The following is a 14995-nucleotide window of genomic DNA, read 5'->3' as shown; positions in this document are numbered from 1 at the left end:
AGAAAACAAATATTTGTGTAGAAAACCCAAAGGAATCTACAAAATAAAACATCTCCTGGAAGGGATATGTGAGCTAAGCAAGGTTGCAGGATACAAGATCAAAACACAAAAATCAGTTATATTTCCATACATTAACAATGGACACGTAAAAGCAAACGTTTTAAAAAAGTAATTACCATTTATAATAACTAGTCCCCAAAATTAAACACTTAGAAATCAATATAATGTGTATAGGATCTGTGTACTAAAAACTATAAAACACTGATGAAAGAAATCCAAGAAGACCTACAGAAAAGAGACACACACCATGCTTAACGACAATAAAACTCAATGTCAATTCTCTCAAGCTAAGTTGCAGAATCAAAAAGATCAGTAAACCCCAAGTACAAGACAACTACAGCAAGCCCCATAATCAAATTGTTTAAAACCAGTGATATAGAGAAAACCTTAAAAGAAGCTAGGGAACGGGAGCAGGACACTTTGTCTAGACAGAAACAAAGATAAGGGTGAAGGCAGATTTCTCATGAGAAAGCGAGTTAGAGGACAGTCGCATAACATTTTTAAACTATTGAAAGAAAAAAAACTATTAACTTACAATTCTTTATCCCATAAAAATGTCTTTCAAAAATGAAAGGTAAAGCAAGATCTATATACTACCCCGAAAATTACAAAACACTGCTAAAAGAAATTGAACTTTTAAATAAATGAAAAGACACCCCTTGTTCATGAATCAGAAAATTCAATACTGCTTTCAAGAGGGCAAATCTGAGCTAGGCTGGGACTTGGGCGCGCACCAGTGCACCTGCACCTGGACAGATGTCTCCTTGAGCAACAGGAAACAGAGAGACTACAGGTCAGGGATCCCCAACCCCCGGGCCACATGCTGGTACCGGTCCATGGCCTGTTAGGAACGGGGCCGCACGGGAGTAGGTGAGCAACAGGCAGGCGAGCGAAGCTTCTAACGTGTTTGCAGCTGCTCCCCACTGCTCACGTCACCTGAGCCCCACCTCCTGTCAGACCAGCGGTGGCATCAGACGCTCACAGGGGCGCAGAGTGTACTGTGAACAGTGTGTGAGGGATCTAGGCTGTGTGCTCCTAGGAAAATCTACTGTCTGATGGTCTCATTCTGCATTAGGCTGAGTTGTATAATTATTTCATTATATATCACAATGTAACAATAATAATAGAAATAAACACACACAATAAATGTAATGCACTTGAATCATCCTGAAACCAGAAACCTGTCCCAGTCCATGGAAAAATTGTCTTCTGTGAAACTGGTCCCTGGTGCCAGAAAGGCTGGGACGGCAACTATAAGTGCCTAAAATTTCTGCAGGCATCGGCAAGTGGGGACAATTCTGAGCAATAGGAGACAGAGATGCCACCAACAAACCGCCTTTTCTGGTGTTCTGGGAGCAGCAGCAGGGTACTGCACACGATCCTGAACACAGCGCCAGCAAGGGGGTGGACAGGCCCCGAAGCTCTGCCTCCCGCCCAGCCCACAAACCCGCCGCCCACCGTTGCTCCACATTCGGACCCAAGAAGGCCCTTGCAGGGAGCAGGTAAGGAAACTGTTTCTTGTTTTTGCTCTCTTGTACTGTGGCACAAGCCCCAGCAAAGCCTTGCCTGAAATTCTCATCTGGCCTCCTATCATTTCTATCGGTTAAGAGTCCAAGTGCCTGGGTTGGGAGCATGATTTTGGCGACTCTGCTGGGACCCATGGGCCTTCCCTCTTTCCTGTCCCTCTGAGGAGGATCGTGGTCCATTTGGTGGAGCTGGAGGCAGCTGACGAGCAGCCACCTGCATCTCTGCTCAGGGTCACAGTGCTCAGCACATCTGCCTTCACCGCCCTGGGGCCTCACTGTGCCCACGCAGCTCCCCTCCCCTTCCCCTCTTCTGGTCTCCCTCACTCTCTGCCACACCCTTCTGAGGAGGCGGACACCAGGCAAATGCAGCCTGACCCCTCTCAGCCAGTGAGGCCACGCCCCCTCAGGCTGGCCCTGGCCTGCCTTGACAGGTGACAAGAGGCGGGAGAGGCTGGCCTCCTACCGTGAAGACCCTAGTCCAGTGAGGTTTCCTTGAGAGGAGATTTCTGACAGTGATAGAGGTTCAAGCCTCACATCATGTAGTGGCTGGAAGCCTGGTCATCACAGACTTCTCAGCTTCTTTCTCCTGGGTTAAAGTCCCAGCTGCGGGTTCGAGACCCACTGGCACGATCGCCCCGATGAGTGGTGGGCAGGGTGCCTGCCCCCACTGGCCCTCGCGGAAGAGCAGGGCCGACGGGAACTGCCTGAACAGACGCCCACAGAGGGGCGGGCTGGAACAGCAGACTTTCTCTCCTAGCTCTTTCTCCTTCCGTCTTTCGTCCACACCTCTACCCCCAAGGCATCGGCTGGGGTGAACGTCACACAGCCTCTCAATATTTCTCTGTCCTGTGCTTTCAGTCATGGAGAACAGAGTTCTGAGGCCTCCTCTGTCATCTCACCTTTGGTTCTCTTACACCGGGGCTCGAGGACTTTACCCAGCCTCAGGATCTCTAGGCATTAACCGTCAGATCTATATGTAAACATGGGAAATGCCCCCCAAAGATTCTTCTCTGGGTTACGTTCTTAGAGACTGGGGACAGTTGAAACTGGATGGTTTAAAAATCGTCTTCTTTTGCAACACAGCTGGTGGCAATATGCCTTGGCTGATCAGAAGAAGCGGCCACAGAATGGACCCCTTAACTTTAACACCATTTTACAATTGGACAAAAATACTGTGAAGAGTGCCCCCAGAGGGGAGAGGCCCCTCGCAGGCAGGGCTTCGTGAACCTGCACCCAGACCACGGGTGCAGGGGCCCCTGCCGTGTGCTCAGCCTCTGTTTCTGTCTTGCCCCCAAAAGACTGGGGGACAGACTTTCTCACAGATCCCCTCTCTCAACTGCCAACTCGTCGCTGGCATGAGGGTCCTTTCTCATGCCCCCACTCCTTTCCCTTCAGTGCCACCTTCAGCCCGTGGCCTCTGCCTTACCCCTTCGACCCAGGGACCCTGAAACCAGAGCCCCAGTGCTGTCCCCAGTGGGGCTATGATCAGATTCAAAATTAGCCCCACTTTCACGCCATAAGGCTTCTACCCCCTCCAGGAAGTAGCTGACAGAAGGGAGAATTACTAGAGTGTATATCTCCTTCTGATGGGAGACGTAGGAGTCTGTAAGGAGAGGTTTGGCAGGTTCTCAGGGAGCCCTGATGAGTTTAGAGATGAATTTGCCATGCTGGGGTTGACATTCTCCCCAACCTGGCAGAAATCACAGTTATTCTGGCCCCCTGTTGCACCCCAGACGAGGAGTGTGTACTAAGAAAGGCCAGGGACCACGCAGACAGCCTCGCGGCCACCCGTGCTGCAGCCCCAGAACAGGACTCCCATGGAGACTGTGAGGGTCAGGGGGCCAGGCCAGGATGAGACATTATGTTACTCGTTCATGAGAAGCAATGAAGGGGGAAGCCTGCAAATCACGATAAGGCCCGAGAGGCCACACAGGAAAAAGGTAAAGACTTAGCAACCTTCCGGAGCCGGGTGAGAGGCATTCAAGAAGTACACCAATACCGACCCTGAGTCTGCAGAAGGGAGGTCACTACTGGCCGTGCATTTGATCACTCAGCGTGCTCCCAATATCAGGAGGAAGTTACAAAAGCTTGAGGCTGGGCCCCAAACCCCACTGTCAACCTTGGCAGAGGAGGCCTTCAAGGTCTATAACAATTGGGACGTGGCAGAGGAAGCCAACAAGGACGGGAGACTCATTAAGAAAACACAGCTCCTAGCTGCCTCCATCCACCTACCACGCTGAACGGGCCGGAGCCGCAGCCCAGGGATCGCCTGGCCAGGAGTCAGCGCCTGCGCTTCCCCAGCACCGGAACGGCGCCCTGGAAAAGGGAACGTCCTGGGCGCCCTCCTGTGGAAAGCCCACAGGGCCACCCCTGCTGGCCCCCGTTCCCGGTGAATCGGAGTCTCCTGGATGCTCTAGAGAGTCACAGACACTTGCTGGTGGGGACGGGGTGCCAGCCTGTCTCAGGATCCTATTCGATCCATCCTCATTACTCCAGGGGAGCCTCGGGTCATCCAGGATGCGGCTCGTAGGAGAACGGAACGTCTGGCAGACGCTGGAGCCGGTTGCCCCGCACCGACTTGGCCAGCTGGCCGAGCTCCAGCTGCGGCTACACTGAGACGGGAGCTGGCGGGCGGCCACAGGTGCGGTGGCTCAGGCCTCTTCTTGCCCTTGGAGTCAGTCTGGCCTGTTGTTACTCACTCCTCTTTGTACAGGCAGGAAAGTCCTGCCCCCTCCTTGGAAGAGACTCACTAAATAAACTAGGAACTAGTCTATTTTTAGGACAGAATGAAGTCCAAGAAGATAGAGAATTCCAACAGAATGCATCTCTTGGTAGCCCCAGATGACCTGCCTGCTGGTCATCAAAATATTCCCCAGGAAATTAAGGAACAGGAGAACTCTGTGGTATGGGATACTTCAGTGCCAGGAAGGGTAAGCCCTGATGGAAACAAGATTAAAGCCTGGGGAAAGATACCAGGAAGAGACAATATCCTTTAAAGCCTAAGCCCCTGAGGGTGGTAAAACAGCTGCTCACCAAGTTCCTAACACAGGGACTCATTAGGCCCTGCCAATCTCCTTGCAATACCCTGATTCCCACCATCCAGAGGCCTAACAGGGAGCATTGCTTTGCGAAAGACTTAAGGGCAGTGACTAGACAGTCATCCCTATTTAACCAGTAGTACCAAACCCACACACCTCCTCACCCAAGTGCCAGGGAGTGCTCAGTATTTCTCTGTTCTGGGCTCCAAAGACGCATTCTTCTGTATCTGCTACATCCAGGCTCTCAATGCCCTTTTGCTTTTGAACAGAGGGGCCTGACCCCCTGGAGGCTACCCAATATACTTGAACAGTGCTTCTGCAGGGTCTTCAGAATGGCCTCCGTTTTTAAAGAAACGAGTTAGCCAAAGAACTGAGGGAACTAAGCCTGAAAAATGGAACTCCATCACAATATATTGAAGGCAAATATGTAAGCAGTGAGATAAAGCAAGACTCAGATCAGAATACTGCTAAGGTCCTAATCTTCTGGCAGAAAGGGGAGACAAAGTTTCTCCAACGAAGGCTCAGATTTCACAACAACGGATTCAGCAGGAACGGGAGCCTGGGGTGTGGACTGAAAGACAGCAATTAGCGCATTACTGTCTCCAACTCCAAGGCTTTCTCGGGATGGCTGGGTTCTGTCGCATCTGGACTCCAAATCATGACCTTATAGCAACCCCCTATATGAAGCTCTGAAGGGGGACCCTGGGCCAGTCTGCTCCCTACTGTGCTCTTCAGGATCCACGTAGCCCCCAGGAGTGATTTGAGGCTTAGCCCATGTGAAATGACCCAGGGAAGGCCTTTTCTTACTACCAACATTCTACCAGACAAGGCGGTGAGCCAGACCCTGCGATACGTCATTAGTCTAGGCCAAGTTCAGAGGGCACCGCAGGACTCCGCCAACAAGACACTGGAAGCTCCCACTAAAACCCAGCCGAAGGGGCGGCCCCTCCACAAAGGAACCCTGGGGACCAGGGCTGTGTGCTCGCAGTGCAGGGGGCCCGGGTTCAGACCCCAGTCGGGGAGCTAGACCCCACACGCTGCAGCTAGGAGCTCTCACACACCGCAACACAGACCAGAGATCCTGTGGGCCACAGGTAAGACTTGGCACAGCCAAATAAATAACCTTTTAATAAATATTTTTTAAAAAGATACTGACCAAAAAAAAAAAAATACCCCAACCTAGAAGGAGGCATCCCCCCAAAACTAGCCCTGGCTGCAGTGGACAGGCCCCAGCAGAGTACTGCTAGCCCCCGCTGCTGTCAAACTGCAAAGGGTACCTCGCCAGGTACATTTGTCCAGACCGAAGCTCTTACTTCCCCAAAGCCCGCAGGTTGCAAGGGAGGAGCAACACACGTGTAAGCCAGTGGAGGACCTGAGACACGTGGTCAGACAAGCACCACCAACAGACGAGGAGAAGGCAACGTGGTGGGCCAGACTCCCACTTGCTACTTTTTCTCATATCCTTGCTTGCGTTTTGCCAGCTTGCTCAGCCACCCCAGCCAGGGAGGCAGCTCTGCTGTCTTGGAGGGGCCAGAGAAATACTCAACCATAAGAACGCTTTTGACATTCTATCTGCCACCTAGTCCCCGTGACTTAGGGAACAATGGCTGGGGAACTCACTTGTCAACATCACCAGAACCATATCGCGAGGGGAACACCGAGGAGAATGTTGGACATGACATCAATACCCCCAGCTGGCCGCCACTCCACCCCTCGCACTCCCTCTGAACCTGTCAGTTCCGCTGCGAATCAACAGTCTGAGTCGGGACGACTGCCAGCCCCTTGGCCTCTGCTGGTCACACTTCCGCCTTCTGGCAGCCTGTTCCAGCACTGTAACCTGACTCCCCCACACAGCGGGACGTGAGATGTGGGGTGCACTAGGTTAAACTGCATAAACGGCACTTGCTTCACATGCCTCAAGAGCCCTGCCCTGCCCCCAGGTACCCGCCTCTTACCCAGGAAGGAGCTGTACCTGCAAGCTCGCCCACGGGGGCCCTGCTTCAAAGTGTAGCCCCAGCTCCCTGAACAACACGAAAGGGGAATGTGACGGTGGGACGGAAACGTGCCACCCACCCGTCCATCAACTCAACCTGCCTGTGGGATACGGACCAAACAGGGGTCTGGCTTGTCACTGCGGCCACTGACCAGGCCGGCAAGGTGACACACGAGCATCTGGTGAAGGCCACCGTAAGGCTACACAATCTGAATCCCCAGCATAATGGTCCTCTGACCCCTCACCACGCACGCACTAGCACTAGCGGTGTCCCTCAGGGACTGTCCACTCTTAACAACAGCCAGACAGCCATTCTGATCTGAGCCCCTGCCGGCTTTGTTTTCCTCTGCAGACACCCAAACCACCACATGCTGAGGAGTTACGGCCCGGTCCCATCCTTTTCCAACAGAACTACAGCCTGCAAGTGCACTGATAACGTCCACGTCATAGGGGGTGCACAACGGGAATCACAGGAATGAGAGGGATTTTCGCTCTCAGTGGGGCTCGCCCAGGTCATCACCTAACCCAGAGTGCGTCAGGAATGGGCTCCCGCTGACTGGGCGACCAGCAGCCCCGTAGAGGGGTGCTCCGCCGCTCAGGAAGTAACTTCAGGACTCTCACCAAGCAGCCTGCTCGTGTAATGGAACAGACAGGGCAAGACTTAACAGACCCTAAGACCTCTGTTTCTTCTTTGGCTCATGTAATTCTTGATAACCACGGAGCTCCTGGTTACCCTCCAGCAGAGCAAGGCAGTCTGTGCATAACCAGTACTTCCTGATGCACCTGGATCAATACGAGAGGACAGGGAGAGGTTACTATTCAGGAGACATACGCCCAAGCAGAGTGGCTTCACAGTCTGGGTAGAGGCAACACTGCCTCCACTGTTTGGTCAAGAGTTAGCTTGGTAACTTGGTTCCTCCCCTTTCTAAGCCCTTTAGTGGCTATCGTTGTTCTCCTTTCTGGCCCCGTTTAACCTTTAGGTCAAGTTTGTGTCTTCCAGGCTCTAACATCTTCAGGTAAGGCTCCTGATGGCTCAAGGGCTTCAATCCATTCCCAAGGACGGTGACCAGGTCCCTACTGGTCCTTGGAACACTCAGCGAGGGACTTCCACGCCTCTCGAGAGGGGTAGGGTCTGCGGCCCCAGTTCAGCAGGAAGTACCTCCAGAAGGAGAGACCTTTGGCCCTTTAACCCTTAAGAAGAAGGGGTGTAGGATCCCTCAGAGGGGAAAGAGTGCTGCACCTGGACAAAGTCTCCTCGAGCGACAGGACACGAAGAAACTGCAAGCGACTAAAAATAACTGCGCACGCGGTCAAGTTGGGACCATTATGAGCGATCGGATACAAACAGGCCAGAATCAAACTGCCATTTCTGAGGTGCTGGGAGCAAAAGCAGGGTACTGCGTGTGATCGCTGCACACGGCCCCAGCAAGGGGGTGGACAGATCCCCCTAAGTAACACCTCCTGCCCAGCCCACAGGATCTGCCCTGTGGCTGCCCCACTGAAAGGCCCAGGCAGCTTCTCTCGGAGGGTGAGTGAGGGGACCTGTCTCTTGTTCTTGCCCCTGTGCGCTACAGCACAAGCCCAGTACAGCCTGAGACTCTCGTCTGGCCTCTTATCAGCATCTGCTGATGGAAGAGTCCAGGGGCCTGGGTTGGCAACAAAACTGTCAGGATTAACCCACAGATTCAAAACAACGGACATCACAATGCCAGCTGGATGTTTGAATAAACTGATAAGTTGACCCTAAAATTTATATGGAAATGCAAAGGACCCAGAATACTCAAAACAATCTTGAAAAAGATAAAGAAAGAAGAAACACCTTCTAATTTAAAAACTTACTATAAATCTAAAATAATCAAGACAGTGTTGGACTGGCATACAAATAGGCATACAGATCAACCTTTAAAGAACTTTTTAAATTTAAATTTACTTATTTTAATTGGAGGCTAATTACTTTACAATATTGTACTGGCTTTGCCATACATCAACATGAATCTGCCACGGGTGTACACGTGTTCCCAATCCTGAACACCCCTCTCCTCTCCCTCCCCACACCATCCCTCTGGGTCATCCCAGTGCACCAGCCCCAAGCATCCTGTATCCTGCATCGAACCTGGACTGGAGATTCATTTCTTATATGATATTATACATGTTTCAATGCCATTCTCCCAAATCATCCCACCCTCTCCCTCTCCCGCAGAGTCCAAAAGCCTGTTCTATGCACCTGTGAATGTCCAGAAGTAAACCCTAACATTTGCAATCTACTGAGTTTCTATTAAAGTGCCCCCAAAATTCAGTGGGAAAACAGGCTTTTCAGCAAATAGCGCTGGGAAAACTAGGTATCAACATCCAAGAGGGTGGATTTATGCCCTTATCTCACAGCACACACAAAAATTAACTCAACTGGATCACAGGTTTAAATGTAAGAGCTCAAATTAAATTCTTAGAAGAAAATAGGGTAACGCGTTCATGACCTGGGATAGGCAACGCATCCTTAAATATACCAACAAAAGCACAAGCAATATAAGAAGTACTCGACAAACTGGAATCAATGAAAATAAAAAACCTGTTGTGTTTTAAAAAACACCATCAAGGACTTCCCTGGGGGTCCAGTGGTTAAGAACCTGCAGGCCAACGGAGGCGACACGGGTCTGATCCCTGGTCCAGGAAGATCCCACATTCCGAGGAGCAACTAAGTCCATGAACCACAGTTACTGAAGGCGGTGAGTCTGGAACCCGAGCTCCGCAACGAGAGAAGCCACAACGACAGGAAGCCCGCAGATCTCGGAGAAGAGGAGCCCCTGATCGCCGCAACGAGAGAGACTAGTGCAGCAATGAAGAGCCAGCACAGCCAAAAATAACAGATAAAGTTTAAAAAAAACACCACAAAAAAGTCATCAAGAAGTTGCTGAAAACAAGCCACAGATTTGGAGAATTACAAACCATATATCGGACAAGAGACTTGTATCAGAATATATAAAGAAATCTTACGGGTCCAAGATAAAACACAAATAACCCAATTTAAAGACTGAGCAAAAGACCAGAGCTGGCATTTCACCAAAGAAGACACGCAGAGAGACAACCAGCACACGAGAAGACGCCTAATGCCACCAGTCATTAGGGAAATGCAGCTCGAACCACACTGAGGTACTTCCCTGGGGGGCCAGTGGCTAAGAGCCTGTCTTGCAACTCAGGAGACTTGGTTCCGACCTTGGTCCGGGGACTAAGATCCCACACGCCGCCGCAGAGCAACTAAGCCTGCCCTTGACAGCTACTGAGCCCACACGACACAACTCAAGAGCCCATGCACCGCAACAAAGATCCCGAATGACGCAACAGGAGATCCCCAAGGACGCAACAAAGAAAGATCCCACGTGCCGCAGCTAAGACTCGGTGCAGCCGAGTAAATACATAAGTGAATGAGTATTTTAAAAACACAATGAAACACCGCTTCACACACAAGAACATGGCTAAAATATGAAAAGTCAGACAAGTGCTGACAAGGAGGAGGAGAACTTGGACCCCTCACGCATGCTGGTGGAGTGTGAAATGGTCTAAGAGACCTGGAAACACTGGGCAGTCTCTTAAAACCTGGTGAGAGCCGCGCATGGCCACTCACCACTGGGGGAGGGGAAGGTGCGAGCCCGTATTGCTAGCTCTCCCAGCAAAATCAGACACTAAGAAAACGGGTTTGTTTCACGGTGCCTACAAAACAGAAACGAACACGACCGACCCCGTTCACTGACCTGGTCAGCTCTCAGCTGGGTGGAGCCGTCCTCATACATCAGAGTCACCACCACGGTGGCTGCCTGCTTGAGCATCTCAATCAGCTGGCTTTGCTCCAAAGCATCCAAATGTCTAATGTCACAAAAATCAGTTGTGAATGCCTTTGGGTGCCTGGAACTGAGGTAGGTTTCGACCTCACCAGCACCTTCTTCCAATATCACAAGTTTACTTGTTTTTGCTGATGAACTGTTACATGAGACGTGGTTTCCTGTAAGATTCATGCTTTCTCTGTTGTTTTCATTGGTTATGTTTTCCTTTGGGAGGTATTTTCTTTTACGTTCCATTTTCTGTAGAACTGAGGCCTGTTGGTCACACTGTGGAACTGAACGCCTTGAAGGAGCCGATGAGCTGATACCCTTCTGGTTTTGGTCGGCAGACAGCTGATCTGTGACTCTCATACCAGAGGACTGAGGACAGAACTTGATGGAAACTCCTGACGGCTGGCTCGTAAGCAAATTAAGATTCTACAGAAAAATGGAAAATATGTCACAGAATATGGATTCGTCAGACAGGTCTATAAACCAAAGTAGAATCTGATAAAACCCATCCAAGGTAAAGCGGGGACATGGCTTCACATCAACTGCGATCCAACTTCCTAACGAACTGTGGCGCATCTTCCTGAGCGGTGGTTCTTCTCAACCCAGGCAGGAGCGCCTGGCCGCACCCTGGGCTGGAAAAGACAGGGGCTAGTGGAGACGGCCTCCCAGCTCAGCCCTGCGCCGGGGCCGCGTGTAACAGGAGATGCCGTGGAGGGGGATGTGCTGAGCACGAGTACAAGACTGAGGATGAACCACTGACGGTTTCCAAGCAAAGGCCATTTACGGAGAAAATAAAATCACCACAGCTCTACCTACTCAACTTCTTAAAACACTGCAGCTCAGCAGCAACATCCTTCCTGTTTCGATCTAGTGGGATACTCATTCGTCGATGCACAGACTCGGCGCACAGGATTGTGAGCAAACTCCAGGAGACGGGGAGGGGCAGGGAAGTCGGGCTTGCTGCAGTTCATGGGGTGGCAAAGAGCTGAACTCGACTTAGGGACCGAACGAGAACCACCACCACAGTCTTAACTGTTAGGCCACCTCCCCCAATGACTCACAGTTGAGGTCTTGGTAACACGACCTCTTCTCATCGCTCCTCCAGGCTCAACCACATGCCTCGCCCACTGTAAACTTTGGTCGTTTAGTCACTAAGTCCTGTCCAGCTCTTTGTGACTCCATGGACTGTGGCCCGCCAGGCTCCCCAGTCTGTGGGGTGTCCCAGGCAAGAGTACTGGAGTGGGTTGCCGATTCTTTCTCCAGGGGATCTTGCCAACCCAAGGATCAAACTTGTGTCTCCTGCTTGGCAGGTGGAGTCTCTACCACTGAGCCACCTGAGAAGCCCCACTGTAAATTTTATATCCTTCTTTTCTGAACTTCTCTTTATTTTCACTACCCCAAAGCTCCACCTCTTCTTCCCTTAACCTAAAAAATTATCCCAAAGTCCTTCCCCACTCTCTAAAGGTGAGGATATTGAGACAGACCATTTCCTAGACCTCAACTCGGAGTGCTCACACTTCAGAAAGGTGTCCCAGATTCCTCTCCCACCACCAGAGAAAAGCAGGACGCGCCAGCACGAAAACTGGGTTAGCGTCTCCCCAGTGGGCCCCAGAGCACTCAGCCCTGACTGCTACCGTGACACTGCTCCACCGAGCCATGGAGAGACGCTGCGCTTCTCTATCCTTCTCGTCCCCTCATACAAGAAAACCATAAGCTCCTGGAGGAGAACTTTTTTTGTGTGTTTTGTTTTTTAACCACTGTATCCACAGTGCCCAGCATATGGTTGACACTTGATAAATAATCGTTGAAAAAGTGAAAGCTATCTGTTTAGAATTACTCGTATCTGCAAAGACTCACCTCTTTTTCCAGTGACTGAGTCTTTCCATCTTCAAGTAGTGCTGAACACTTAACACTGGATTTCTCTACTGCATCTGCAGCTTTAAAAGACACAGAAAGGAAACACGAGAGAATAAGGAAACATTAAAATCTAAGTCATATAATTAACTAGACATTGAAAATAGCCTCTATAATCATTTCCTCATCACTTACTTAACTAAAACAATGTAAGAAAATTAACAAACAAAAATACATACTACCATTGCAGTAAACATTTATGCAAAATTTCTGCGAGTTAACTGGAGACAGATCTATGTAACCAGGAAATGTTTACCGAAAAGTATCACTTGGTAATGAGCATTTGAATACTTGATTTTGAAAAGTCAAGTTAAATGTTTTACAGAAAGCTTGCAAGTATTAAAAGTTTGAAGAAATTCTTAGATGGAATAATTGCATAACAGAACATTAGAGATTCAGTAAAGCACATAAACTTCTCATTTAGATTTTAACAAGCTTGGGCTGGACAGGAAGTGATGGAACTGGGTTCAATCCCAGACAACATAACTCAAGTATCTATTACAATGATAATAACCAAAAAGTGCAAATGGGGGAAACCTTTCCTTTACAATAAAGTTATACTTACAATTAATTTAATAAGAAAGGCACAAGACACTCAATGATGAAAACTTAAAATCTTACAAAATGGCATAAAGCATGATCTATACAAATGGAAAAACACAGCATTGAGATAGGAACAAAATATTTAATTCTCCCAAATATAAATTTAATGCAATTCCCATCAGAGGCCCTACAGGGCTCTTTTAACTGAAAAAAGAAAACACTTCAAAGTACACAGGAAATTTAAATCTCTGAAAATAGAGAAGGTAAGTTGCTTTGTTTGTTTCTGAGGGAGGGTTGGCCATGCTGTGCAGTATATGGGATCTTGCTTCTCTGACCAGGGACTGAACCCCTGTCCCCTGCACTGGGAGGCAGAGACTCAGTTGCTGGACCACCAGGGAAGTCCCAGAAGGTCAGCTGAGTCGCTCAGTCGTGTCCGACTCTTTGCGACCCCATGGACTGCAGCATGTCAGGCTTCCCTGTCCATCACCAGCTCCCAGAGCTCGCTCAAACTCATGTCCATCAAGTTAGTGATGCGATCCAGCCATCTCATCCTCTGTTGTTCCCTTCTCCAGCCTTCAATCTTTCCCATCATTAGGATCTTTTCTAAGGAGTCAGTTCTTCCTATCAGGTGGCCAAAGTATCGGAGCTTCAGCTTCAGCATCAGTCCTTCCAATGAATATTCAGGACTGATTTCCTTTAGGACTGACAGGTTGGATCTCCTTTCAGTCGAAGGGACTCTCAAGAGTCTTCTCCAACACCACAGTTCAAAAGCATCAACTCTCTTGCTTTTTTGATGTTCCAACAGGTGTTGGCAATTTGATCTCTGGTTCCTCTACCTTTTGTAAATCCAGCTTGAACATCTGGAAATTCTCGGTTCACATACTGTTGAAGCCTTGCTTGGAGAATTTTGAGCATCACCTTGCTACAGTGTGAAACGAGTGCAACTGTGCATTAGTTTGAGCATTCTTTGGCATTGCCTTTCTTTGGGATTAGAATGAAAACTGACCTCTTCCAGTCCTGTGGCCACTGCTGAGGTTTCTAAATTTGGTGGCATATTGGGTGTAGCACTTTAACAGCATCATCTTTTAGGATTTGAAATAGCTCAACTGGAATTCCATCACCTCCACTAGCTTTGTTCATAGTGATGCTTCTGAAGGCCCACTTGACTTCTAATTCCAGGATGTCTGGCTGTAGGTGAGTGATCACACCATCGTGATTATCTGGGTCATGAAGATCTTTTTTGTACAGTTCTACTGTGAACTGTCACCTCTTTTTTTAATATCTTCTGCTTCTGTTAGGTCCATACCATTTCTGTTCTTAATTGTGTCCATCTTTTCATGAAATATTCCCTTGGTATCTCTGATTTTCCTGAAGAGATCTCTAGTCTTTCCAATCCTACTGTTTTCCTCTATTTCTTTGCATTGATCACTGAGGAAGACTTTCTTATATCTCCTTGCTATTCTTTGGAACTCCACATCCAAATAGGTGTATCTTTTGTTTTCTCCTTTGCCTTTAGTTTCTCTTCTTTTCTCAGCTATTTGTAAGGCCTCCTCAGACAACCATTTTGCCTTTGTGCATTTCTTTTTCTTGGGGATGGTCCTGATCAATGCCCCCTGTACAATGTCATGAATCTCCGTCCATAGTTCTTCAGGCACTCTATCAGATCTAATCCCTTGAATCTATTTGTCACTTCCACTGTATAATCATAAGGGATTTAATTTAGATCATTCCTGAATGATCTAGTGGTATTCCATACTTTCTTTAAGTCTGAATTTGGCAATAAGGAGTTCATGATCTGAGCCATAGTCAGCTCCCAGTCTTGTTTTTGCTGACTGTATACAGCTTCTCCAACTTTTGCTGCAAAGAACATAATCAATCTGATTTCAGTATTGACCATCTGGTGATGTCCATGTGTAGAGTTGTCTCTTATGTTGTTGGAAGAGGGTGTTTGCTATGACCAGTGTGTTTTCTTGGCAAAACTCTGTTAGCATTTGCCCTGCTTCATTTTGTACTCCAAGGCCAAACTTGTCTGTTACTCCAGGTATCTCTGGACTTCCTACTTTTGCATTCCAGTCCCCTATAATGAAAAGGACATTT

General features: G+C 49.0%; 1 protein-coding gene across 1 annotated transcript in view; it reads right to left on the bottom strand.

Annotated features, from left to right (window-relative positions):
- Positions 1-14995, bottom strand: part of POLN (DNA polymerase nu) — a 159993-nt gene that overhangs the window by 109796 nt on the left and 35202 nt on the right. Inside the window, exons 3-4 of the mRNA XM_069594913.1 lie at positions 12299-12378; positions 10364-10867 (exon numbers count right to left, since the gene is read on the bottom strand). Coding sequence (XP_069451014.1) covers positions 10364-10867; positions 12299-12378 — 584 coding nt within the window. The remainder of the gene's footprint in view (positions 1-10363; positions 10868-12298; positions 12379-14995) is intronic.

This window comes from Ovis canadensis, chromosome 6, assembly GCF_042477335.2.
Source record: "Ovis canadensis isolate MfBH-ARS-UI-01 breed Bighorn chromosome 6, ARS-UI_OviCan_v2, whole genome shotgun sequence".
NCBI lineage: Eukaryota > Metazoa > Chordata > Mammalia > Artiodactyla > Bovidae > Ovis > Ovis canadensis.
This window is presented reverse-complemented; position numbering and strand designations above follow the sequence as displayed.